Source organism: Ictalurus punctatus, chromosome 14 (assembly GCF_001660625.3).
Source record: "Ictalurus punctatus breed USDA103 chromosome 14, Coco_2.0, whole genome shotgun sequence".
Lineage (NCBI taxonomy): Eukaryota > Metazoa > Chordata > Actinopteri > Siluriformes > Ictaluridae > Ictalurus > Ictalurus punctatus.
In genome coordinates, this window is record NC_030429.2 from 23,896,392 (window position 1) to 23,923,546 (window position 27,155).

At 41.6% G+C, this 27,155-nt stretch overlaps 1 protein-coding gene across 2 annotated transcripts in view; it reads right to left on the minus strand.

The window, feature by feature from the left end:
* The window catches only part of syngap1a (synaptic Ras GTPase activating protein 1a), a 143,425-nt gene that overhangs the window by 79,023 nt on the left and 37,247 nt on the right, over positions 1-27,155 (minus strand). For both annotated transcript variants that reach the window (XM_017485829.3, XM_017485828.3), the window contains exon 3: positions 12,327-12,432. In XM_017485829.3, the coding sequence (XP_017341318.1) occupies positions 12,327-12,432 (106 nt within the window). The remainder of the gene's footprint in view (positions 1-12,326; positions 12,433-27,155) is intronic.

Sequence of the window (27,155 nt, forward strand, 5' to 3'; positions counted from 1 at the left end):
TATATATATATATATATAGAGAGAGAGAGAGAGAGAGAGAGAGATTGATAGATAAACCCGTGTTGTGTTTGGAATTGTTTGATATCCATAAGAGCAGAGTATTTTAGTGATTGACAATTTTCCACAACTTTCTTTGCTCATATTTACCAAAGGTGCCAATATTAATGGCGCGCACGGTATCTATTTACTTATCTATCGAAGCTTTGGACATAATTTTGATACCAATTTAACAACCTTTACCATTTTAACATCTCAGGGGCAATGAGGGCTTTGGCAGAGAAAGGTAGAAAAGCCTTTATCCCCCATCCCAGGTGTGCCCCGCCTTGTGCCCCGAGCTCCCTGTGATAGGCTCCAGGCTCCTCGCAGTAAGCGGATATGTAGGATAATCGGTATGGAAAATGGATGGATGGATCTCAGAGTGTGAGCACTGCTTAAATCCAGCAGTTGGATGACTACAAATACTGTAGTGGCAATGGTAAAACTTAACGAAAAAAGTTCTCATCGAAGAATGTTTGGGTTTACACAAACCCATCTTCTGCATGAGCTGATTGATGATGTAAGCAGAATGTAGTCATGCGCTTTACTATCATCAGAGGATCTTCATCGTATAATCTGACATGGAGAACACATTATCACACAGTCTGGTGTAGAATTCAGCCAAGATTTTACTGGGATCATCTACGAGTAATAATCCTAAAAGATCAGGGGATCAGGGGAAGAGCAGAAATGTTAGGAAATGTTAGGAAGACGCCAAAATGGATCTGGCAACCTAGAGGACTTGGAGAGCAGGAAATAGGACCAACTGACAAGCTTGTGAAGACAACTTTAGAGACAAGCTGTAAACTCTGGTATCAAATCGTTTCACATCTGATATTAAGGTGCGACATTTAGGTAGGACATTTATTTATGATCGTTCCAATAGCACATGCAAGTGGCGAGAAGTTAAATAACGGTGGCTGAAAACCTCTAGAGATCTCAATAATGCCGGTAAGCATACAGACATTCAAAACATGCTAAAAATACATCTAGACTTAATCTTTTGGAGGTTGAAGTATTATTGTGGTCGTACAGAAGATATTGAGCTTCTTGTGGACCGAAAAACGATGTATATCTACAGACCTGTAAGTCTACAATACCTGAAACGGACCAACAATGTCTTGATGACCAACGTAAATCAGTCCGAGCTGCCACAACTCTGAACATTCATCCACGTCTCCGGTTAGTCAGCCGCTGAAATAGTTTATTCATGGACGTAATTATATTTCTTCTCAAGAGTTCTGCTAATTCATCTACCTTTTTCTTTTGATACACATCGCTGACGAATGTGTATCTGAGGTCGGCTTAAGTGGCCCTCGTCTGAGGACGGGGAGCAAGTCAAGGTCTTCGTAGCTCATGGCTCCTTTCTCAAAAACATCTTGCTATTTAAACCCAAACACAGTTTCCGAACATAGAGCTACGAACAGCTCTGGCTTGAAACGGTGGTTTTATTCATCACCCCTCATCATCATCATCATCATCATCATCATCATCATCATCATCATCATCATAATCAACATGCCCATGTGTGCGGGACAGATTTGATTTTATGAATATTCAATATGGTGTTACAGGCTGTACTGATGCTGAATAATATATATTAAGGTGCATCTATTGTGGTTTTTCAAATATTTCCTTTCATGTAATGTGTTCTATACGTAGCTGTTTGTGAACGTAAAACGTCTGCAAAGTTTCAAAAATCAAAGCGCACGAGAAACGGGGTTATCGACTCCCAAACGAAGGAATCGATTCTGAACAGCTGAATCGAGTCGTTAGTGATTCCAGACTTTACTTCCTGTACTAACTTACGTAGGTTTGTAACAAAAAGCCCCCCGCCTCTGGTCTTCATCGGCTGCTCGCTGACAGCGGCAGACCAATCACGACAGACTGGGACGTCTGACCAATCAGAGCAGAGTACGCTCTCTGAAAGGAGGAGTTTATAATGAATCATTTAGAACGGATCATTGAACGAGTCGTTTGGGACACTCGGGGGGAAAGGTAACGCTGCAGTTTAAATTATGAGCACGTTAAAGTGTTTTTTGTTCTCGGATGCATGTAAATCTATCGTATGAGAGCTTTACAACAAAATTAGGCACGTTTCAAAACCATAATAGGTGCGCTTTAATGTATCAAATCCAGTGATTTTTGCTCTGTTCAGTCCTGTATAATAACTACACGTAATCACCAGGGAACTCTTTCTCTCTTCTCTTTTCCTCTCTCCTTCTCTCTGTAACTTCTCGAGAAACTTTTTCCAGAAGAAATTCTCTGTATAATGGTCGCTTAGTGCTTCTTTTCTGTCTTGGAATAAAATCTGACTTAAAAAAAGACTCTCATATTGGACTTCAATCATGAATTTATTTATTTACTTATTTATTTATTTACACATTTGCTTTCCTATATAATCCTGCCATGGTGGGGTGATCTCCTCTCCTCTCTTACGCACCTCTCGACTCTATTCTCAACATCAGCTACGTTAGCTATGTTCAGTCCGTACAGAATTTCGAGGAGATCTTGTGGTGGTGTTTCTTTGCGGAAAACCACTCGAATCGGCAAAATCTGCAGTCGTACGTAATTGTTTCGCGCGGCCTTTCACAGTGACGTTCGCTGGTAAACGAGACCTTTTAGCCGTACGTATGTTCGACGCACGTGCCTAGAAGAGGGCTTCATCTGAATGCGCGCCATGACGACGTCACGTGATGCATCTCGGCGCAAATCTGCGGCAATTTAGAGAAATCGCAAGCTCTTCCGAACATCGCAGAGGTCGCTTGATTTTGCGATAATTTCTGCGAAATAGCAAGATCACGCAGGGGCTGAATATTACTGTATACGTGCACCTGAGAACTGAGACCGATCCACACAAGTTATTATTATTTATTTATTTTTTATTTTTTTGGGCGATTATTGCGATAGATTTTGCAAAGCTAGTCCTGAGGTTACACATTGAATGTCCTAAAAATCCAGCATCGTAGGGTTATTTATTTATTTATTTATTTTTAGATCATGATGTACATGACAAGGAAGAATGACTCCAAGTAAGTTTACTCACAGGAATTTATGCGTTGAGGGGGGGGGGGGGAAGAAAAAAAGAAAAAAAGATGGAAATATCGAGCACGTTCTGAAAATAAAAGCATTTGTTTTGCCGTGTTTATTTTTCTGCTATGATGCTGGACTTATAGGACACCCTCTACATGGTTTTTAGTCATTTTGTCATTTAGTCAGTTAGTTGCTTTGACCTTTTTTGCTTTCTTTTAACTCTGCTTTCTTGTGAAAGGTAATTCAGGTTGAAATCTAGTAGTCAGCTAAAAGCACAGTGGTTTACTGGGTGTATTCAACGCTAATCTAAACCCACCCTTCCAGAAATGAATATTTGCACACACGCACACACACACACACACACACACACACACACACACACACACAAAATTACACACTATTAATACAGTCATTAGTCTTTTGTAAATATGTGCGATTGGTCTTTATAAACAGCTGAACTCTTCTTGTTCTGAATCAAGGGTCACTCCCATTTCTATGCAAATACGGCACGGCTGGACTTCATTTAATCAGCAGGTTTCAGGCTGAAATAAGATGAACGTGAACAAAAGCAGAGTGGAGTTGACTTCTAACCCGCCCACGTTATGCCAACACTGAAGCTGGTGCTTATTAAAACCTAAGTGAAAAGGAAACAAAGTGAACAAACACACACACACACACACACACACACACATTTCTCATTCACTCTGCCAGGAACAAACAGCCTAGATTTAGAATCATACAGTGATGTTATCAGTAATAAAAATCGCACAGGTACAATCCATACGGCTTCACAGCGCTCACACTCCAGCTCACAGCGCTGCCAGAGACACTACAGCTCCCCTACTTAGTGCTACGTTAAGGCATGCATTATTATCCTGACAAATCCCCCTGTTTGTAGTGCGTTGGTATGATCCAGAGGATGCCAAGAGCAGGCGGAGGAAGCATCCAAACTGCACACGGAGGGGGGGACAGGACCAAGACTTGCTGTTTCCATGACAACGCAAGCCTGCAGCCTGAAGAGTACAACCACAGAAGGAACGAACATGAAGTAGGGGGTAAAAGGAGGGGAGAGATGGAGACTAGATAGACAGATAAATAGATAGATATTAACTTTTCTCACAGTTTATCTCTCTTTGTTTATATACAAGTCTCTATATTGCTTTCTCTATTTACCCTCCGTCTCTGTTTTCCCCTCCCTTTCTCTCTCTCTTTCTCTATATATCTATATTTCTTGCTCTCCCTGTTTCTCTCTCCATTCCTCTCTCTCTTCCTCTCTATACATGAGTAGAGAAAGGGTAATATAGAGATGGAGAGACATATGGAGATAGGGAGGTGGGAAGGGAGGGAGAAACAGAGAAAGACAGAGGGAGAGAAAGAGGATAATATAGATCGTGAGAAAATAGGAAGGATGGGAGAAAAAGTGAAAGAGAGGAAATGAATGAGACGAGTAGAGAGAAATATGGAAGGGAAGAAGGATTAGATCAATAAAGAAGGCTTGATAGATAGATAGATAGATAGATAGACAGATCTCTCTCCATCCCTTCATTCTCTATACCTCTCTCTCTTCTCTAAACCTCTCTCTATCTCTGTTTCCTTCTGTCTCTTTTTTTTTGCTTTCTCCCTTCTATCCATCTCTCTCCCTCCTTCTTTATCCCTAGCTCTCCCTGCTCTTTCTTTGGTCCTTTCTTTCTCTCTTTCACTTTTTCTCCTCTCTATATTATCCTCCTTCTCTTCTGCTCTCTCTCTCTCTCTCTCTTCCTCTGTCCACCCCTTTCTCCATTTTTCTCTCCCACACTTTCAATCTCTCTGCCATTCCCTCCTTCTGTCTCTTTCTTGTTTTCTCCTTCGCTATTTTACCTCTCTCGCTCTCTCGCTCTCTCTCTCTGACCCTGCTGCCTCTGCTTACAGCATTGCTACAATAGTCTGTAATTATTGCCATGGTTACCGCTGAAGCGTAGATGAGCAGTGACCTCGGAGCTTTTCGCTTCTCCTCCCTTCGTGTTTTTAAATACCTTCATTCTGTAACATTAAAACTCTTACATGTCCATCCCTATCTTTCTATCTTTCTTGCTCCTCATTCTGCCTCTATAGCATAGCCGCTCTATCCCAAATATGTCCACATATGTGTGTGTGTGTGTGTGTGTGTGTGTGTGTGTGTGTGTAGTTCTGCAGGTCTTTCTCATCAGTCCATGTGAGTCCATGGATGCAGTCCCTGGTACAGCCTCCCAGTCCCACTGTTCTCTCCAGATCTGACCTTGGCTTTGACACTCCTCTTTTGGCCCAACTCTTCAAACGGCCCTCAAACAATTATTACACATGCTAATTTATTCATTTGCGGTAATACCACCGTATCATGGAGGTCTGTGACTGTAAACGTAGCTTTAACAAGTGTTATGATAATTAAGCTCCAAAAACAGAAGCAATCTCTGACTAAGCTGGACAACAGTTCGAGAGTGGAACACACACACACACACACACACACACACACACAGATATTATGACACACATAAAATAAGAAGCAATGTTTTTTTGACTTCAGACTGTTGAATTGTTCATCATGACCAATGCACCAATTAATCTGTAATGACGCACATGTTGTACTTTTGACACACCGGAGTCTGTGGAGTATCTGATACCATTGTTAAAGGAGCAGTTCATCATTTTTCAAAGTGTTTCTATACCTGTAGCCATCACATAATTCCCATATCGGTCCCTCCAGGATTTTGCTCCTTTGCGACCGCAGAAATGAACGTAGAATCAAGTGAAGCCGTAGTATCCGGAGGAGCCGTTCGGAGGAATTTTTCAAAATTTCCGCAGATTCGGGCCGAGACGCGTCACGTGACGTCATCACAATGCACGTTCGGCAGGAGCCCTCTTCAAACGCGAGTACAGCTGAAAGGTCCCTTTTACCAATAAACATCACTGTGAAAGGCCGCACAATCTCGTGCAATCTCGTGTAATTGCAATTTCGCCAATTGAGGTAGTTTTCCGCAAAAAACAAAAGCACAAAAATCTCCGCAATTTTGTAAAAAAAAAAAAAAAAAGGCCCAGCAAAACCGAGCATTTTTGGCCGCAACAATCACAAAAAACTCAGTGAAATCCCGTATGGGCTGCCATATATCTTTAGAGCCATTAGAGAGGGCGGAGCTAGCCGGTAAAGACAACATATCCGTATTTTCGTTGCAATTCGCCTCACGGGAATCAGATTTGCTTCAAATTACAACCAATGCAAAACTATGTAGAAATGACTGTAAATAATGTAATAAGGGAACAGTTAGGGGAATCACACGTCATAAGCCTATTAGTGAAATGGACATAGACGGCATTATTTATATCACGTACCTCCCCGGTGCCGCCACTGCCTTCAAACATGGCTGCCTTGAACTCCATTTCCCAACACACATCACGGACTAGAAACATGGCCGCCCTGGTCTCCAGCTCCCAACACACACAAAATCGCGTACTGTGACGGGACCTACTGCATTCAATTCAGTAGCTACTGCTCGGCTGTTGATGTACGTACCGATCAGTATAAGTACGTACCGATCAGTATAAGTGTGTAGTACGAATACAATCCAGACGTACTACATCCGCCATGTTTGCATTGTCATGTGACCTACGACTTAAAAAGAACCGACACTCCGCCTTCTGCCATTTTTGATTCTACCAATATTTCCATGCCGGCCCCGGTGCCTTATGGGATAGCGCAGTGTCCATACTGCAGAATCTCAGCGGAAGCAGTTGGTTTTCAGGGTATTTCTTGCGTACTGTTTTATGAACACTGAGAATTCGGACACACTACTCCTTTGGCATACTGCTTTTCGCTCACTATATAGTAGGGTACTAGGGATATTCGGATGCAGCCCCACTCACTGTCCAGTCACCTGATTACCGACTACACACCTAGACTCAATCACCACACCACACAATCAAAGCGAAGTATCGTCCAGTGTTCTTTGTTCCTGGTCTGCCAAGCCTTGTTTATTGCTGCGTATATTCAAACTCGGCTGCTGTAGTTCAGTTTTGGAGATCCTGCTTTGCCTTGTTAAGTCTGATTGCTGATCGTCTGAACCTTGCAAGTTTTTTGATGCTGTTTCTTGTCTCACTATTTTAGATAGTTTGCTACCCGCCCTCACAAATGCGTCAATCTTTTAGTAAAGTTGTGTGTGAATCTTTCCGCAGGCTAAATCCAACAAAAAAAAAATTCCCCATCACGTTTACAAATGTTTTTGGTAATACCGATATTCGTCATATTCCTGTGCATGTGTTCATGAAGGCCAATCAGCTATAAATTACCAAGAGCGTTCATGGCACAACTGATTTATTTTTAGTCTTGTTTAAAAAAAACTCAATAAAAGGCCAAGCTCACAGAGAGCTGAAATCGTCAAAATGATGACTAAGCGATGAAAGATCGCCTCCTACATGCGGCATGCGCTAAATCATCCAGTAACGCAGCTCAGCCACTGCAGTGTCTGTGCCGTGTTCCAAGTGGTTTAACAGATCTAGATGTAAATTTGAGGAAATGAAAGCTGAAATTCTGATCTATTGTCTTATATTCATCGTTTGATCCCAAACATAAATGTCTTCAATGTATAGCGAAAAAAAAAATAGACTTGGCCTTGCTGTTCCAATACTTTCTGAGGGGACTGTAGGATTTGAAGCTGATTAGTCGAAGTTGACATTAGGGAGTCTCCTAATACATACATGTGTGTGTGTGTGTATATATATATATATATATATATATATATATATATATATATATATATATATATATCCATCCATCCATCTTCTATACCGCTTATCCTTTTCAGGGGGAAACCTGGAGCCAATCCCAGGGAGCATCGGGCACAAGACGGGGTACACCCTGGACAGGGTGCAAATCCATCGCAGGGCACACTCACATACACATTCATACACTACGGACACTTTTGGCATGTCTTTGGACTGGGGGAGGAAACCCCCGCAGCACGGGGAGAACATGCAAACTCCACACACACAGGGCCACGGTGAGAATCAAACCCCCCTGGAGGTGTGAAGCAAACGTGCTAACCACTAAGCCACCGTGCGCCCTATATATATGTTTTATTATTTATTTAGGTACCGGATATGATTAAGACCAGAAGTAATGCTTCCATATAAAAATATGCATAAAATGAATAAAAACAGAGCTTTTTGGGAAAAAAAAGCAATTAAAAAAAAAAACAATCATAACTTTAGCACGGCTGAGAGAACAGGTGAGTCCTCTTGTGTCATTCTGAAATGAAAAGTAGCCATCAGCAGGAGAGGAAAAAAAAAAGCGTGCCGAAAACAACACCTCAGGTTTGAAATGGTAGACATGGTGACAAAACATAATGGCGACTTCCTGGAAGACCTTGGTGTTTGTGAATACGACAGAATAGCATGTTTTGATAGAGTGAATCAGATCAGACGAGCTCAGAAGCCTTTGTATAACACATAACGATCTGTGTGTATGTTAGGTGGATCTCAGATGCCATTTGGGGGAATGGATGTAACTGCAAACGGCAAACAAGCTGTGAAGGACTAATGAATTAAAAGCCCGTAATGCATGAGTGATAATTATGTCTCCTCTCCACTGGCCAACTTTGGCTCAAAACAATGATATGCATGCTGCCTGGCCCATCAATTTGTTTAGACAATATCAACAAACAAAAGCAACATGTTTTCCTCTGCGAGAGCGGTCAAACATTTGATTAATTAACACTGAACATCATTTTAGCATAGGAAAACGGGCTGTTTGTCATAATTGGCTTGCACCGATTCATTTATTAAGGACAAGGGATGGGCAGTTGTTCTGGTAAATGTATTTGAAATATGTATTGGATAGTTGTGGAAGATGAGTGGTTTTTCTTGCTGAATGTTTTTGTACTTTCGAAATGCCCTTGCGCCAGAGCGCGTCCTCGGCCAGAAATACTCTGCAGCACCGCAACGTACGGTGCATCCGGAAAGTATTCACAGCGCTTCACTTTTCCCACATTTTGTTCTGTTACAGCCTTATTCCGAAATGGATTCAATTCATTATTTTCCTCAAAATTCTACAAACAATACCCCATAATGACAACGTGAAAGAAGTTTGTTTGAAATCTTTTCAAATTTATTAAAAATAAAAAATAAAAAAAGCACATGTATATAAGTATTCACAGCCTTTGCCATGACACTCAAAATTGAGCTCAGGTGCGTGATCCACTGATCATCCTTGAGATGTTTCTACAATTTGATTGAAGTCCACCTGTGGTAAATTCAGTTGATTGGACATGATTTGGTAAGGCACACACCTGTCTATATAAGGTCCCACAGTGAACAATGCATGTCAGAGCACAAACCAAGCCGTGAAGTCCAAGGAATTGTCTGGAGACCTCCGAGACAGGATTGTATCGAGGCACAGATCTGGGGAAGGGTACAGAAATATTTCTGCAGCATTGAAGGTCCCAATGAGCACAGTGGCCTCCATCATCCATAAATGGAAGGAGTTTGGAACCAGCAGGACTCTTCCTAGAGCTGTCGCCCGGCCAAACTGAGCGATCGGGGGAGAAGGGCCTTAGTCGGGGAGGTGACCAAAAACCCGATGGGCACACTGACAGAGCTCCAGCATGTCTCTGTGGAGAGAGGAGAACCTTCCAGAAGAACAACCATCTCTGCAGAACTCCACCAATCAGGCCTGAATGGTAGAGTGGCCAGACGGAAGCCACTCCTCAGTAAAGGCACATGACAGCCCGCCTGGAGTTTGCAAAAAGGCACCTGGAGGACTCTCAGACCATGATGAAACAAAGATTGTACTCTTTGGCCTGAATGGCAAGCATCATGTCTGGAGGAAAGCAGGCACCAGCCATCACCTTGCCAATACCATCCCTACAGTGAAGCATGGTGGTGGCAGCATCATGCTGTGGGGATGTTTTTCAGCAGCAGGAACTGGGAGACTAGTAAGGATCGAGAGAAAGATGAATGCAGCAATGTACAGAGACATCCTTGATGAAAACCTGCTCCAGAGCGCTCTGGACCTCAGACTGGGGCGAAGGTTCATCTTCCAATAGGACAACGACCCTAAGCACACAGCCAAGATAACAAAGCAGTGGCTACAGGACAACTCTGTGAATGTCCTTGTGTGTCCCAGCCAGAGCCCAGACTTGAACCCCATTGAACATCTCTGGAGAGATCTGAAAATGGCTATGCACCGACACTCCCCATCCAACCTGATGGAGCTCGAGAGGTCCTGCAAAGAAGAACGGGAGAAACTGCCCAAAAATAGGTGTGCCAAGCTTGTAGCATCATACTCAAATAGACTTGAGGCTGTAATTGGTGCCAAAGGTGCTTCAACAAAGTATTGATCAAAGGCTGTGAATACTTATGTACCTGTGCTCTTTTTTTGTTTTTTATTTTTAATAAATTTGAAAAGACATCAAACAAACTGCTTTCACGTTGTCATTATGGGGTATTGTTAGTAGAATTTTGAGGAAAATAATCAGTTTAATCCATTTCGGAATAAGACTGTAACATAACAAAATGTGGGAAAAGTGAAGCGCTGTGAATACCTTCCGGATGCACTGTAGGAAAAGCATCAGCTTCTGGTTGTGAACTATCCGGCAGGTAAGCTACTGTTAGAATACAATTCACGAACAGTGTTGAACCTGATGGCGAACAGTTTGTGAGCAGTACAGCAGCTTCTGTTTATGAACAGGTCACGAACAGTACAGCAGCTCTCGTTTGCGCTCACGAACGCCGTAATAGCTTCTGCTTGTGAACAATTCATGATCAGCATGAACAGCACTTTCTGTTTGTGATAATGTCAAATGTACTCTAGACTTGTGTTCTTCCAGCTGTAGAGCCCCACGTTGACCCTATTTCCATCCGGTCACCTTGTATCTGGATATCCTGATCCAAATAATTCCAATTGTAGCCATGGTTACTGACATGTGTGAGTTCTTAAGGTTTTGGGAGGCTTTTGTTATGGCACAATGTACAGGTTTGTAAAGGTTTCAATTATGAGCCAGTGTATTGGAAGTTTTGAGTTTTGGGTATGACAGTAAATTGGGAAAGGTTTTGTTTATGACAATGTATTGCAAGGGATTTGGGTTATAACGTTAATGGGAGGAGTTTGGGTTACAGTTTATAATGTGTGTTTTTTTTTTTTAACAGTATAATGAATTATGAAGGGATTGACAGTGAAGATGTATTAGTAAGGGGTTTACGTATAATGCCATGAGTTTTGTTATGACATAATGTATTGTGAAAGGCCTTAATCAGCTGGTGGCTCAGTGGTTAAAGGCTCTGGGTGACTGATCAGAAGGTAAGAAGTTCAAGCCCCAGCACTGCCAAGCTAACACTGTTGGGACCTTGGACAAGGCTCTTGACCTTCAGTTGTACAAGTAAGATAAATGCACTGTAAGTCGCTCTGGATAAGGGTGTCTGCCAAATGCCATAAATATACATGTAATGTAATGGATAACCATATTTGTATGGTTGTACTGATATGATGTATTGGGAAGGGTTTAGGTTATAACAATATTTATCGCAAAGGGTTTTTGGTTATGATGTAATGAGTGTTTTTTTGTTTCAGGAGGATTTTGTGTTATGATATAATGCCTTGAGAAGCACTTTGGTTATCACATAACGCATTAGGGAGGGTTTCGGAAGCGTTATGATGTAATGCACCTTTATGACATGAGATATCAGGAAGAGAGTTCTGATTATGATTCCGTGTATTACGAGCGGTTTGAGTTACGGTGTAATTCATTGGGAAGTGATTTGGTTATGACGTAATGTAACGGTGGGGCTTTAGAAATGACTTAATTTTAGATGCGTGAACCATTTCAGACTACGTGAGCAAGTGATAATGTGTTAGATATCACTCCCTCGTTCCATCACCAAATGAAAGTAAGGGGTGAAAAATGCACACTGCTAATGCAACAAACGCATGTGTATGCAAGAGATGTGTAAGGAAGCAAATAAAAATTGGTATATGTTTGATTTTTCCCCAAAGCCTTCCTTTAGCAGAGGTGTGTTTGTGTGGGTGAGGGATCCGTTTAAAGCATTTAAGAAAGCGAGAAAGTGATACTATGTCATTATACGAGGTGTGTATGTGAGTATAGGTGTGTATGTGTGTAAGTGGGTGAATGTGAGAGGATTGTGTATATATTTACTATGTGAGATGTATACTGTAGTGAAGAAGTGAGCGAGAGGGTGTTATTACGTCAGTGTTGGTGTTTGTGTATTTATGTGTGTGTGTGTGTGTGTGTATGCACCTGATTCAGGGTGGGGTCTGGTATCGGCAGGTACGGAGACAGTCCGGCGGAGCAGCTTGGTGCGGTGAGACACAGGGCGCCGATCGCTCATAAGAAGAGGATGAACCTATGCAAACACAGCACGCACACACACACACACACACACACACACACACACACACGAATCAGCTCCGTGGAGAAGAGTCATGCAGTCGAATAGACATGTGACCAAGCGTCCAATCCATTTATCACATTTTCTAGGGGGGAAAAACAAGACATTTTGCATTAGAGATTTTAAGATACTAAAATGTTTTATTTTAAACACCACACTCCGATATTACATCTTACTTCTCCCAGACTGTTCTGGGGTTGTGGGCATGTCTGCACAGGGCGTGTGCACTGTTGACGCACTCGCATTATGTGGAAGAATTCTGGTGGGAATGGAAAACTTTTGGAAAATGGAAAAGATTTATTTTTGATTTCTTTAATTATTTTTGCGTGTTCATGCTGGAAGCCATAATGAACGCCATGCCAGGTGTCTGACTTCTGAGTTCGGCCTGAGGTTCTTCCAGATCATAAGGTAGTAATTATAGTTATTCCAATAAGATGTCACAAGGGTGTAAACATGGTCATACCCAATTTATTCGCATGGCTGAGGACCGGATCTTAATTTAATGTTCACACCTGGTATTACTATTGGTCTCAGGTGATCTGAATGAGATTCAACATGGGAATGTGAATAGCATTGATTATCTCCTTCCAGTGGCACCTGTCATGGGGTGGGGTATATTTATTAAGCAGCAGGTGAACAGTCAGTTCTCGAAGTTGATGTGTTGGAAGCATGGGCCAAAAAACGGGCAAGAGTAAGGATCTGAGTGACTTTGACGAGGGTAAAATTGTGATGGCTAGACGACTGGGTCAGAGCATCTCCAAAACTGCAGATCTTGTGGGGTGTTCCTGGTATGCAGTGGTTAGTACCTAACAAAAGTGGTCCAAGGAAGGACAACCGGTGAACCGGCGACAGGGTCATGGGCGCCCAATGCTTACTGATGCGCAGGAGGAGCGAAGGCTATCCCGTCTTGTCCGATCCCACAGAAGAGCTACTGTAGCACAAAATTCTGTAAAAGTTCATGCTGGCTCTGATAGAAAGGTGTCAGAACACACAGTGGATCACAGCTTGCTTTGTATGAGGCTGTGTAGCTGAAGACCAGTCAGATTGTCCATGCTGACCCCTGACTACCGCCGAAAGCACCTACAATGGGCTTGTGAGCATCAGAACTGGACCATGGAGCAGTGGAAGAAGGTGGCCTGGTCTGATGAATCACGTTTCCTTTTACATCATGTGGACAGCCGGGTGCGTGTGTGTCGTTTACCTGGGGAAAATATGGCACCAGGATGCACTATGGGAAGAAGGCAAGCCGGCAGAGGCAGTGTGATGCTCTGGGCAATGTTCTGCTGGGAAACCTTGGGTCCTGGCTTTCATGTGGATGTTACTTTGACACGTACCACCTACTAAACACTGTTGCAGGCCAAGTACACCCCTTCATTGGAACGGTATTCCCTAACGCCAGTGGTCTCATTCAGCGGGATAATGCTCCCTGACACACTGCTAAAATTGTTCAGGAACGGTTTGAGGAACATGACGACGAGTTCAAGGTGTTGACTTGGCATCCAAATTCCCCAGATCCTAAATCCGATCGAGCACAAATCTGATTAAATCCGAGTGGGATGTTCTGGGCGAACAAGTCTGATCCACAGAGGCCCACCTCGCAACGTACAGGACTTAAAGGATCTGCTCCTAACGTCTTGGTGACAGATACCACAGCACACCTTCAGAGGTCTCGTGGAGTCCATGCCTCGACGAGTCAGAGCTGTTCTGGACCTACACAACATTAGGCAGGCGGTTTTAATGTTATGGCTGATCGGTGTATATATTTACAAGGATGGAATGTTATGTAGCTGGACCATATCACCCACTTTTCTCTTAAACAAGATTCAGACACAATGACAACTTCTGGTTTCAAGGCAAACTTTTCAGTGCTCTAGCATGACCAAGCACTTTCTACTGTTACAGACACAGACTATTCCTCTAAATCTTAATTGTCCTGATACAATACAGGATTACATAACAAAGTGATGCTTCATCCTCTCCTACAACTTCTTCATGCACACACACACACACACACACACACACACAGAATGTAAAATTTAAGCGATTAAAACACCCATCTGAATACAATGCATCAGTCAATGTAAAAGGGAGCACTAGGGTTCAACAACATTATTCAGCAACTAACAGTCTAACACTCATCATCATATATCTTGTAGCAAACTGCAAAAACAATAGGTCAGCAAATTCTACCTACATACGGCATACATTGCATTCTTATTCAGTGCTCAGCTCAATTCAGCATATATTACAGACCACTGCTGCTGCACTAGATATTGTGGTAGCTGGTTAAATATACCCTGAGACCCTGACATGCTAGCTGTTTGCTGCAATGAATATGCAATTTGGGGCAAATACATGGTGTCTGTCGAAATACAGGGTGCCCCAAAAGTGCCCCGAAAGGTCTTCCAGAATGTTTCATACTTAGTTTATATTATATATGTCTTTTTTCTCAGGCTTTAAGAATGCCTTTGACAAAAGAAGAACATATTGAAATCATTCTCCTGGCTGGATTGGGAATGGTCTGCACTTATATAGCGCTTTCTTTACCTCAGTGGTTCTACAAAGCGCTTTACAATGTGTATGTTCACCCATTCAAACACACGGTCACCATGTAAGGCGCTAACACGTCATCGGGAGCAATTTGGGGTTCAGTGTCTTGCCCGAGGTTGCCAAACCTATTAACAAATCCAAAAAGACCGGAAGTCTTGCGGACCGACTGAAAAGTAGACGTCCACGAGCATCCACTGACGAAGGCACGACCCATGTGGTGTTAGCAAACATAGTCCCCTGTTTATGGAGACTTTTGCAACACCGTGTAGATTCATTTAGTACTGTGATTGATACCTGACATGCAATTACTGTGCATCTCTGACTCCAGAACAATTAGCACCTGCAACACTCTAATTTACATATTGTTTCCTTCCCCTTCTTTACACGTGGCATAATGACACAATATCTAGTTCTATTTAAACATTCTGTTAAACATTAAAAAAAAAAAATTTTTAAAGAAAAGAGATTAAAAAAATGTGCAGATGAGAGATGCACATTGCGCCCACTATTTACGTGCACAATTTACCCCATTATGCAAACGGAAATTAGTGCTTGCTACACGGAACCCTTTAAATCTAACCCTGAGCTGGCAGTTCCAGTAAACTGGCAAGTCAGTATAGCTTTTTTTTTTTTTTCGCCACGTAAAATAGCTCCTGATTGCAACTGCAATATCTAAATATCAAAACCGACCTGTTAACACTGCAATTAAACTAATGAACTGCACTTCATTCTCTAATTCTCTAGTTTGCAAACTGCAAACAATCAAACGTAGCTATTTAGAAAACTTAAGCTCGCCATTTTCACAGGAACACGTTCCATAAGCAGCTAAAAGTGCTTTTTGTTGACGTGTGCGCTATTTCATATTAATAAAGCAGTTTAGCATTCGAGCGTTATTTAGATCAGGAGCTCCGAAGTGGAACGTTTTCATCGTTTGGTAGTCACGGCTCAGGGGTTAAGGCTGTGCAAGGACTGCCACTGATGGACCTGTGAGCAAGAACCTCGACCGTGAATAGCTCAGTTTGTCTGGATTGGAGCCATTTAACTGGAATTCTGGAATTCTGATAGTAGCTTTCCTGATTTAATAGACTCTGTAGTTTCCCTGACCTAATAATGTGCTAATTGCTAATTATGTACTTATTTAAAACTTCCTAACTAAATTACCATTCTAACCGAGACGCAATTTTAGGTAGTAGGTGTAAATAATAAAATGGCGTCTCAGTGTCTTGTAGCTGGAAATCCAAGTTATTGTGCACTCCGAGTTTGACTGATTCGATGAGAACCAGTGCCTCAATTTAAAGCTCATTTTGTGTTCATATCTCTTTGATGAGTTTGAAGCCACTGCTGCGCCGAGTCCAACTCGGACAGCATGTCAACAATATGGCTATGGAGGTCTGTTCCAGGTTTTGCAAATACTATGGAGATCCATCTGTAATGGTTCCTGCCTTACTTTTCATCGTAGACGCACAGTACTTACTGTATTATATGTTTAACTTCATTTCATCCTCGCTTTGCTGTTCATTTAGTGGTGCACTGTGAGCAGGTCAAACAGTTCAACCTAAATTCATGATTGCTTTATAATTAAGTTAATACTATACGTACATGGGGCACGAAGTATGAATAGCTTTCCAACATCTAATTCATAATTCCGATGTACAATGCATGGAAATCATCTCGGCTAAAGGTTGCCCAAGCTCACCAGTCATCAGACCTCATCGGAAATATGCATTCCTGCTTCAACGGTCTCTCGGAGACTGAGAAAGCTAATAAGAAAAACCTAATCGGGTGTGTGTTGTAATTATACTGCGATAAGTCAGTTGTTTAAATGTAGAGGTTAACAATCTCCGTGATCTCTGTCTGCGCCATTGTGTTTGGTTTTGCTCGAGCAGCCTGGGAGTCTTGGACAGGGTATTATCAATGACGTGAATGAAATGAGTGCTCGTTTTAATATCAGGCCAGTTCTAAGCTCGGGAAAAATCAGATAGTGTTCGAGAAGAGTTTTTCATATTTCTGTCGTTTTTTCCTCGGGTTTTGGGGGTAATAGAAGCATTTTAATATGTCGTATATATTCCACACGTTTGAATGTGAGGTGCTCAGGAATGTCATTGAATGATTGATCTAGGCCTAATTCAGTATTAGAGCTGGCGGGGGATGGTAGAGAGACACATAAGCAGTGAAACATAGAGGGGAACTCAGAGTGATGTCCAGTTTTAACTAACCACAGCTTCAAGGTCCACTGCACTGGCTTAGAATCAGCTCTGAATGTGAAATGTGGTGAGACACCAGCTCTGTTTCTGTGGTAGAACTATACCAAGGTTAGGCCACAGTATTCTCATCTTCAGTTCAATACAGTTTTATTTCTATAGCGCTTTTAACAATGGACATTGTCACAAAGCATTGAAATTGATAAATATATCCCTTTATTTTCCTCTGACATGACAAAATGGCAGAAAATGCTAAGCTTGCAGAGGTAAACGGGGCGATTGATAAGGACCCTCGACATAAATAACCTGGACTGCCATGGTATGTCCGTTAAACCAACTGGCAAAAATACATACTTATTTGTTCCTCTTCATTATTTTAACAACCAACAGGACAGTTTTCTTCGGGGTGACGTATTACCGTTGTACAGCCTATGCAAAGCTGCACTCCTTCACAATCTCTTCTCATCATGGAGTTAAGGAAGTGGATTCAAAGGCACTGAGGATACCATTGTAATCCTTTGTTTGTTGTAAAAAAAAAAAAAAAAAATTTTTATCCTATATCTTCAGTGACCACTAGGGGTGTTCTAATACACTCAGGTCATGATATGATTTGCGCTACGATACTGGCGTCATGATTTTTATTCGATTCTCAGAATATTTTGTACAAAATCTGAATGAAGAAAAAGTTTTTGTTTTTGGAAAAAGAAAGGGTGACCTACACGATATTAGGCAGGTGGTATTAATGTTATGGATGATCGGTGTATATGTTTTCTGAATAACACGTGGTGTCCTCTGGTGTTCAAACAGTGCCAATGCACTACGTGAAAAATGAATACAACGCTAATTTGCACATTGTGAATCGCACATGTCCATGATGCACAAATTTTAATTGCATCGCGATGCATCGTGTCATGATGTATCGTTACACCCGTAGTAACTGCTTTATTCTGGTCAGATGGTTTGGAGCTTGTCCCAGGTGCAGTGTGCAGGCGCAAAGTGTGAATGCACCCTGGAGGGTGCAAAGTGGGAATAGACACCAGTTCATCACAGGGCACCGTGCACACATACATTCATAATTTTGTTCTTTTTAGATCTGCCATGTCTGATGAAAAACAGGTGACAGTACTTCACCCAACCCCCCCTCCCCCCCGCCCCACTCCCCCCATGTTCTCCCAATTTGTTTGCTAATTCCCACCAACCACTTATTTCTCCACTATCACATGACTGTTACCAACTGGGAAGGGTGAAGTGTGAAGGCTGGCATGTTCATCCTCCAAGACTTGTGAACACAAGAACAATGCTGGAATAGAGAGCAGTGGCCTTACTGGTGACACAGCTTTCTGCCTAAATCCAGAACACCGCCCGCTAATACATGGAAAAGGCTTTGGCAAATTTACAAGAACGAGGTTCATGGACAGGACACGGACAAATGTGTTGGTGCATGACTAGCCAAATATACAGCTGTATGATTTTCTGCCACTGTTATTGATTGTGCTGCTGGGCGTTCAACAGATTACACAACCAGTGATGTAAACAGCCCCAATCTGGCCTGCTGTTGGTGTTACTGAAGGGGCTTGTGTGATTCTTGGTTTTGAATCACTCCAAAAAGTTCAATTGCGAACAGATTTCCATGTTTGTAGAGTCCCCAAACAGGATTTCATGTAGCTTTTGTTTCAACAGTGGCTTTCTTCTGAGTTCCAGAGTTGTTGAGTGTTCAGGTTTGGGTTGTCTTGTGAACAGATTTTCTCATCTGAGCTGTGGATCACTCCACAGCTCAGATATAGCCAACACAATTGGGCGGCTCTGGCTCAGGTGGTAGTTTGTGGTAGGTTGTCCACTAATCTTAGGATTGGCGGTTCTCCACATGCCATGACTCCACATACTGAAGTGTCCTTGGGCAATACACTGAACCCCAAGTTGCTCCCGATGGCAAGCTAGTGACTTGCAGCTCTGCTACCATTGGTGTGTGAGTGTGTGTGTGTGTGTGTGTGAATGGGTGAATGAGAACCAGTGTAAAGCGCTTTGTAGAATTGCTAAGGTTAAAAAAGCGCTATATAAGTGTAGGTCATTTATCATTTACAATGTTTAAGCTGTTAAAAAAGAATTCTGAAAAGGAAATTCCATGGAGGACTCACAAACTTACTTCATCTTAAAGGTCATCTCTTTAAGGGACAGAAAGAAATCCAGTCAAATGTTTGCGCAGCATCTGGTAGAGTAAAGTGCAGCCCAGAAACTATTTTTGTAGCAAGGCAAAACATATGAGGTGGTAGAACATTCAAATCTAGAGGCAGAACGTCTTATAGAGCAATGAGCCCCAATTATGTCCAAAGAAGCACTGATGAGAAGAACACTGATGCCTGTCGGAAGGTTTATGTGAATCACAGTGACAGTTTTCTTCAGATCTAGGGGTGCATTTCAACCAGTGCTGTAGGGGATATGATGAGAGACGACCGAGCGATGAATGCTGAGGTATATAAACAGATCTTGACTCATTATACTCTGTCTTTGGGAAAATGACTGCCTAGCAAAACACCCACCCGGAAATACTGCACACACAATTAAGATCTACATGGAGGAATATGAGCGGATACTGCACACTGTGTTCAATCAGATTGATCAGACCCCCTACCTTGTCATAGCTACCAATTTGAGCTGTAGCCAATATATTAGTGGTGCCCTAAACAACGTACCATACACTGTGCACTTACGCTATGCACTATGTACTCTACTGTCTAGTGTATGAATTTTAGAAGAGTAGTATCGTCTCAAACGGAACACTAACGTATGGCACATGATGTCAAACGCATGAAAGTCGATGCCGCTAGCTTTAGCAGAATACCCAGAGTCAACGAAAATGAGTTTCTTCATTTTACTGTTTATGTTAATGTTACCTTTGATGCCCAGCATGACCTTTTTTAGAATTTTTGAGCCAGCGCCAACATCAGCGCCTGGTAGCCCCACCCCTCTTCCACTACATAAGCAAAGCTGCAACCGTTGAGTTGAGATCATGAAGTGTCCAACAATGCACACTTAGTTGTTTTTTTTTTTTGGTTGAATAATTGCATCATCCATGAACTTGAAGTGCACTTCTTCTTGCTGGAATTCTCAGCGTGAGCACACCACTCACACGATTTAAACTACAAAAAAGCGTAGAATAGTGTATAAGCATACGATTTGGGACACACCTATTATTCACGTTGAACAGATCTGGATTGTTGCTTTGAATGCTTGCCAGAAAGGTTCAGAAGGCATTTGGTTGAGTCTAAAAGGTGTGCATCAGGACAGGGAAGGACGAAAACAAATAGTCACGCAAGAGAGAGGTTTTTCTTTTCATGCTGGTATGAGCAAGCATCCTGATATGAAGCTCAAAGAAAGACCAGAGTTCGTTCGTTCACTCATCCTTAGTAACTGCCTGTCAGAGACTAGACAATTTTTATTCCTGAAATTCCCTTTTATGGAACACTGTCAAAAATAGAAAATGTTCAGGCGGTTTGTATCTTATTAACAGGAATTGTTGAGGAACTTTTTTTAAACAGCTGTACAGTAGTTAGACTGAAGTCGACGTTTATACTTTTATATTAACTAGCTAACACGATAATAGCGTCGGCCGAACGATTCAGTCGCTTGCTAATAATTCGCTCACAAAGTATCCGTCACAAAGCTAGATATGTGTAGTAATGTCTATCAGATTATATCCCTCGCTGATTTAGATCGATCAGAGAACTATTAACACAAAGGGCTCTGTTTTTGTTGTGCTAAGGCAATGGACGACGAAAGTCCTGCTTCACCACTGTTCCTTAAGCAGCATCGAATGGTTTACTACTGGTTTAACTATCATTGTTTATCAATGTAAGGAATACACCACTTAGCATTCATAGAGATCATAGAATTCCATTGAAATGTAGTCTAAAGTAAAGGTCAGTGAAGTACACCTACTTGAAAATTGTGCTAAAGTGCACTAAAAATGTTCTACTTCATTGCTACCCACCTCCGGACACATCTACAGCCGGGTGGAACCATCTGGAACCTTCTTAAAGCTTCGAAGATATCCACAGATACACCCTCACTCAGGTGTAGACTCTAGCGGAGGCCACCAAACATTATTTTTAAATATATATATATATATATTAAAACTAAAAAGGGAAATCCTGAAATTGGTGCTACATGAACGTTTATTTATATTCATTGTAATTACACGTGGTGTTATTTCCAGTAAGTAAACAGTTGAGATCAGACCGTTTTCAGCATACTCTTTTCACGTAGCTCTAAGCCTTTCTATTTTCTTCATAATACTGTACTTGCTATCAGTCAGAGGGATTTTTTCTATAATATGAGCAAGCTGATGGGGGCTGCTGAAGATACTGTAGTATCTGTAGTAAATATAACAGCTCGAACATTTGAATCTGGTTCTCTATGCTATATTAGATATCGAGATGTACCACATAATTGACTCGGAATACGCCAAGATGCCAGTTTATTAGTTAGTGGATTATTATATCTAATAAACCCGGCAAATTGGTGTATAAACAGGAAGGACTCTGAATGGGTTGATAAACTCCAGAGCGAGCGAGAGAGAGAGAGAGAGAATAAATCTTATTTTAAACCCAACCGAATAGACTATTTTTGGCCTGAAAACCTGACTCAGATGATTATTTTATTTAATTTACAAAAGTCCTTGGAAACGCATCCATTGTCATGCCAGGCATGCAGGGATCCAAAAAAAATTAAAGACAGCAGTAAAAACATAAAAGTCAGAGATAAAACAATAACATCCAGTACAATAAATGGTGAATTAATGGCAGACATTACGCGGATAATTAAATATTTAAAATCAGCAAAAGGATCCAATTTAAAGCTGCTCTGAAATTTATTGCCAGATCACCATGAACCTGTGTTGGAGTATTGTACAGTATCTCACAAAAGTGAGTACACCCCTCACATTTTTGTAAATATTTGATGATATCTGTTCATGTGACAACACTGAAGAAATGACACTTTGCTACAATGTAAAGAAGTGAGTGTACAGCTTGTGTAACAATGTAAATTTGCTGTCCCCTCAAAATAACTCAACACACAGCCATTAATGTCTAAACCGCTTGCAACAAAAGTGAGTACACCCCTAAGTGAAAATGTCCAAATTGGGCCCAAAGTGTCAATATTTTGTGTGGCCACCATTATTTTCCAGCACTGCCTTAAGCCCCCTGGGCATGGAGTTCACCAGAGCTTCACAGGTAGCCACTGGAGTCCTCTTCCACTCTTCCATGACGACATCACGGAGCTGGTGGATGTTAGAGACCTTGTGCTCCTCCACCTTCCATTTTAGGATGCCCCACAGATGCTCAATAGGATTTAGTCCATCACCTTCACCCTCAGCTTCTTTATCATGGCAGTGGTCGTCTTGGAGGTGTGTTCGGGGTCTTTATCCTGCTGGAATACTGCCCTGCGGCCCAGTCTCCGAAGGGAGGGGATCATGCTCTGCTTCAGTAGGTCACAGTACATGTTGGCATTCATGGTTCCCTCAATGAACTGTAGCTCCCCAGTGCCTGCAGCACTCATGCAGCCCCAGACCATGACACTCCCACCCCCATGCTTGACTGTAGGCAACACACACTTGTCTTTGTACTCCTCACCTGGTTGCCACCACACACACTTGACACCATCTGAACCAAATAAGTTTATCTTGGTCTCATCAGACCACAGGACATGGTTCCAGTAATCCATGTCCTTAGTCTGCTTGTCTTCAGCAAACTGTTTGCGGGCTTTCTTGTGTATCATCTTTAGAAGAGGTTTCCTTTTGGGACGACAGTCATGCAGACCAATTTGATGCAGTGTGCGGTGTATGGTCTGAGCACTGACAGGCTGACCCGTCACACCTTCAACCTCTGCAGCAATGCAGGCAGCACTCATACATCTATTTCCCAAACACAACCTCTGGATACGACGCTGAGCACGTGCATTCAACTTCTTTGGTGGACCATGGCGAGGTCTGTTCTGAGTGGAACCTGTCCTGTTAAACCGCTGGATGGTCTTGGCCACCGTGCTGCAGCTCAGTATCAGGGTCTTGGCAATCTTCTTATAGCCTAGGCCATCTTTATGTTGAGCAACAATTCTTTTTTTCAGATCCTCAGAGAGTTCTTTGCCATGAGGTCCCATGTTGAACTTCCAGTGACCAGTATGAGGGAGTGTGAGAGCGATGACACTAAATTTAACATACCTGCTCCCCATTCACACCTGAGACCTTGTAACACTAACAAATCACATGACACCAGGGAGGGGAAATGGCTAATTGGGCCCAATTTGGACATTTTCACTTAGGGGTGTATTCACTTTTGTTGCCAGCGGTTTAGACATTAATGACTGTGTGTTGAGTTATTTTGAGGGGACAGTAAATTTACTCTGTTACACAAGCTGTACACTCACTACTTTACATTGTAGCAAAGTGTCATTTCTTCAGTGTTGTCACATGAACAGATATAATCAAATATTTACAAAAATGTGAGGGGTGTACTCACTTTTGTGAGATACTGTAGGTATTACTGATCATCCAGCTGTTATTGAACTGTTATATGGGAAAAGCTTTATAAATAAACAGGGACATCAATGGAGGTACACTATATGGCCAAAGGTTTGTGGACACCTGAAAGTCACACCCATATGTGTGTGTTGAAACATTCTATTCCAGATTTGTTCCCCCTGTTTGCTGTTATAATAAGCTCCACTCTTCTGCAAAGGCCTTCCACTAGATTTTGGGGTGTGGCTATGGGGAATTGTGATCATTCAGCTACAAGAACATTAGTGAGGTCAGGCACTGATGTTGGGTGAGGAGTTCTGGAGAGCAGGACAAGGCAGGACAAGGCAGGACAAGGCAGGACAAGGCAGGACAAGGCAGGACAAGGCAGGACAAGGCAGGACAAGGCAGGACAAGGCAGGACAAGGCAGGACAAGGCAGGACAAGGCAGGACAAGGCAGGACAAGGCAGGACAAGGCAGGACAAGGCAGGACAAGGCAGGACAAGGCAGGTGGCTCAATGGTTAAGGCTCTAGGTCATTGATCAGAAGGTTGGGGGTTCAAGCCCAAGCACCACCAATTTGGCACTGCTGGGCTCTTAAAGGCCCTTAACTCTCCCTGCTCCAGCTGTATCATGGCTGACCCTCCAACTTCCTAACAACCTGGCATATATGAAGAAAAGGATTACACTGTGCTGTAATGTGTATCTGACAAATAAAGGCTTCTTGGGTGTGCAATATTGGTGTTAAGGTGAGGTGTCCACAAAGGAAGTTCATTCTTAAATGATGGAAAATTAAGTCGAGAGAGAGACACTTCCATCACCCCCTTCTTACTAGATATGAAAAAAAGCTAGGGTGGAGTCAAGAGATTTTTTTATACAGGACAAGCTTCATAATTTTTTTTAGATATGGGGTAAAAGTGTAATATATGCAGACCAAAGTCTAAAAATAAATATTACAGTGACAAATAATAAGAATTAAATCTGCGTTAATGATATTCACAAACAAAAAAAATTGTTTCTATTTGCTTCTAATTTTACATCTTGCTAGTTAATATTTTACTTTAAATTAAAGTGAGATAAATTTCTTTAAACTTAGTGTAACATCAGAGACACAGAATTAACTCCACATAAGAACATTAATTCTCATGAATGGATTGACATCAACTTTTTTTGTTTTTTTTTAACCATCTAGGGACTCAAAACAAAAGGACTAGCATTCTCTATTGCTGTTTAATACATTTTTTGAAAGGTAGTGAGATTGGACACATGGATAAGTACGGGTAGAGTCTGAGGAAAAAGCGCATCAACGGCGCTGGTTGCTTCTTTTTGCAGACGACACCTTGTGGCTGTTCACAGACCCTGCTTATTCAGCACCAGAATAGCTAGATACGGTCAAAAGCCACACTCTGAGAACAAAATAGTGCACAGTATTCTATTCCTAGTCGCTCTGATACCTTCAGTACATACTATTATGTACTATTTCACCTGAATACCTTTAAAAATGCTTAAAAGGTACATAATTTGACCTTAAGGACCTCATTTTTTATTTTTTTTTACCTTTCAATTAGCTTCTATAATAAATCTTTAAAGGTGCACTACATTAACCTGTAAAATATACACTAGGTAAAACATACATGCTCGAAGGTCCCACTCCAGCCACAAGGAATGGTAATGCTTCCTACCTTTTTTTCTGACAAAAAAATAAATAAATTAGCTGATAGGATTTTTCACCAGCACTAAGTAGCTCAGAAATGCAATATATTGGGTTCTCACATATTCATTATGAAGTACGGATCAATACATTTCCATCACTTCCAAAGAATAAGGCTAACTTGGACAGATGAAAGTCTGTAAATCTCAGTCTACAGGGAAAAGGAAGCCTCATTAAAATGACACACCAGTTCAATAATACCTCAGTGTTCATGCCAGTAAATAAGTCCTAGAGGAGTCTTTAAAGAGTGCAGTCCATGAATTAGGGAGGGTTTTTTTAATTGAAGAAAAAAAAAGGCACAAACTTAACATTCAAAAGAAAAAGGAATATGAGGGGGCTTTCATGGTCCATTCTGGATCAACATGGCATGACTTCTGTGAGAGGAAAAAAGGGCTAGATGCTGGTCTGGTCATGGACCGAGATAGTCAGGGAGCTTACTGCCCCCTCTAGGCCAACTGAGGCTATTGTCACTAGCCAACCAAGCAAAGGGAAATTATATATTAATCTAAAGCAGTGGATCAGGAGGCCCGTGTTGTGTTGTTTTGTTTTGATTAGTGGAAATCACATCCCACCATTAACAAAGTTGCATTTAATATTGAAATCTTATAATTATCAATCTATTTGACTGGCCACTTGAACTGAATGTGTTTAATCCAAACCTCAATTACAGTAAAACACATAATCCTATAAATAATGCTAAATTGGAGCCTATTGTGTTCTTTTAATGGAAAGCTCCATAATCCCAATAAACAGCTATAATATTATTGTGCAAATCTGAAGGATGTGCCTGGTAAATTCTGTGCTGAAGGGGCCAGTAGACTTATTTTATTTTTTTTTTCTAGCTAAAGGGGTCCTGGCTACAAAAAAAAAAAAAAAAAAAAAAAAAGTGCGATTTTCATTTGGGAAATTTCCACATTACAAAATAATGCATATATTAATACTTTTTGTTAATAAACACAAACAAATGAGGCTGGTGGACAATACTGGCAAGCAGGCAAATTCATGCACTGTGAAAATGCTTTTGTTTGGCATTTCTCCACTGGACACCCCGGTGACTGGTTTTGAAATTGTACTTCTCATTTGTCTTCAGTTTCTTCTCATTTGTCTTTGCTGCGTTTCCTGTTAAAGTCCATCGCAAGCTTGCGACAGCTTCCCGATCCAGCCGTGAGAATGATTTCAATACATTCTTCTTTTGTCAAAGGTGTTGTTAAAGCCTGTCTAATATATATATATATATCATATATACTCAGTATGACAAATTTTGGAAGACATTTTGCGGAAAATTTATCATTTTTCTTCTATGTATGGAGACTTTTGGGACGTCATGTATTTTGATTGGCTAAGACTATTGAGGATTCGCATTTGAGGAGTTAGTGTAAGTGTTCTATGGTGTGACCTCTCAAGTCCAGAGTTTGACAGACAAGTCCTATTTGCCTCCATTGAAATAGCGATACTGGATGATCAATTAGACAGCTTTCCCAGGAATTTTCGAGCGTTCCTGAGGCAACGTGCTTGACATTTCAGCAGTGGATTGTCCTGTACCCCCAATGATGAAGAGAATATTACTTTTAAGCTCCCTCAGAAAGAGCACTCAAACGAGCTTCTGTGCTTTTCCATCATCACTCTCAATTCATAGACACACTTTTAGGACCAGTTCCATGAGTGATACATTTCCAAATCATACAAAGTAGCAAGTATATGGTCAGTA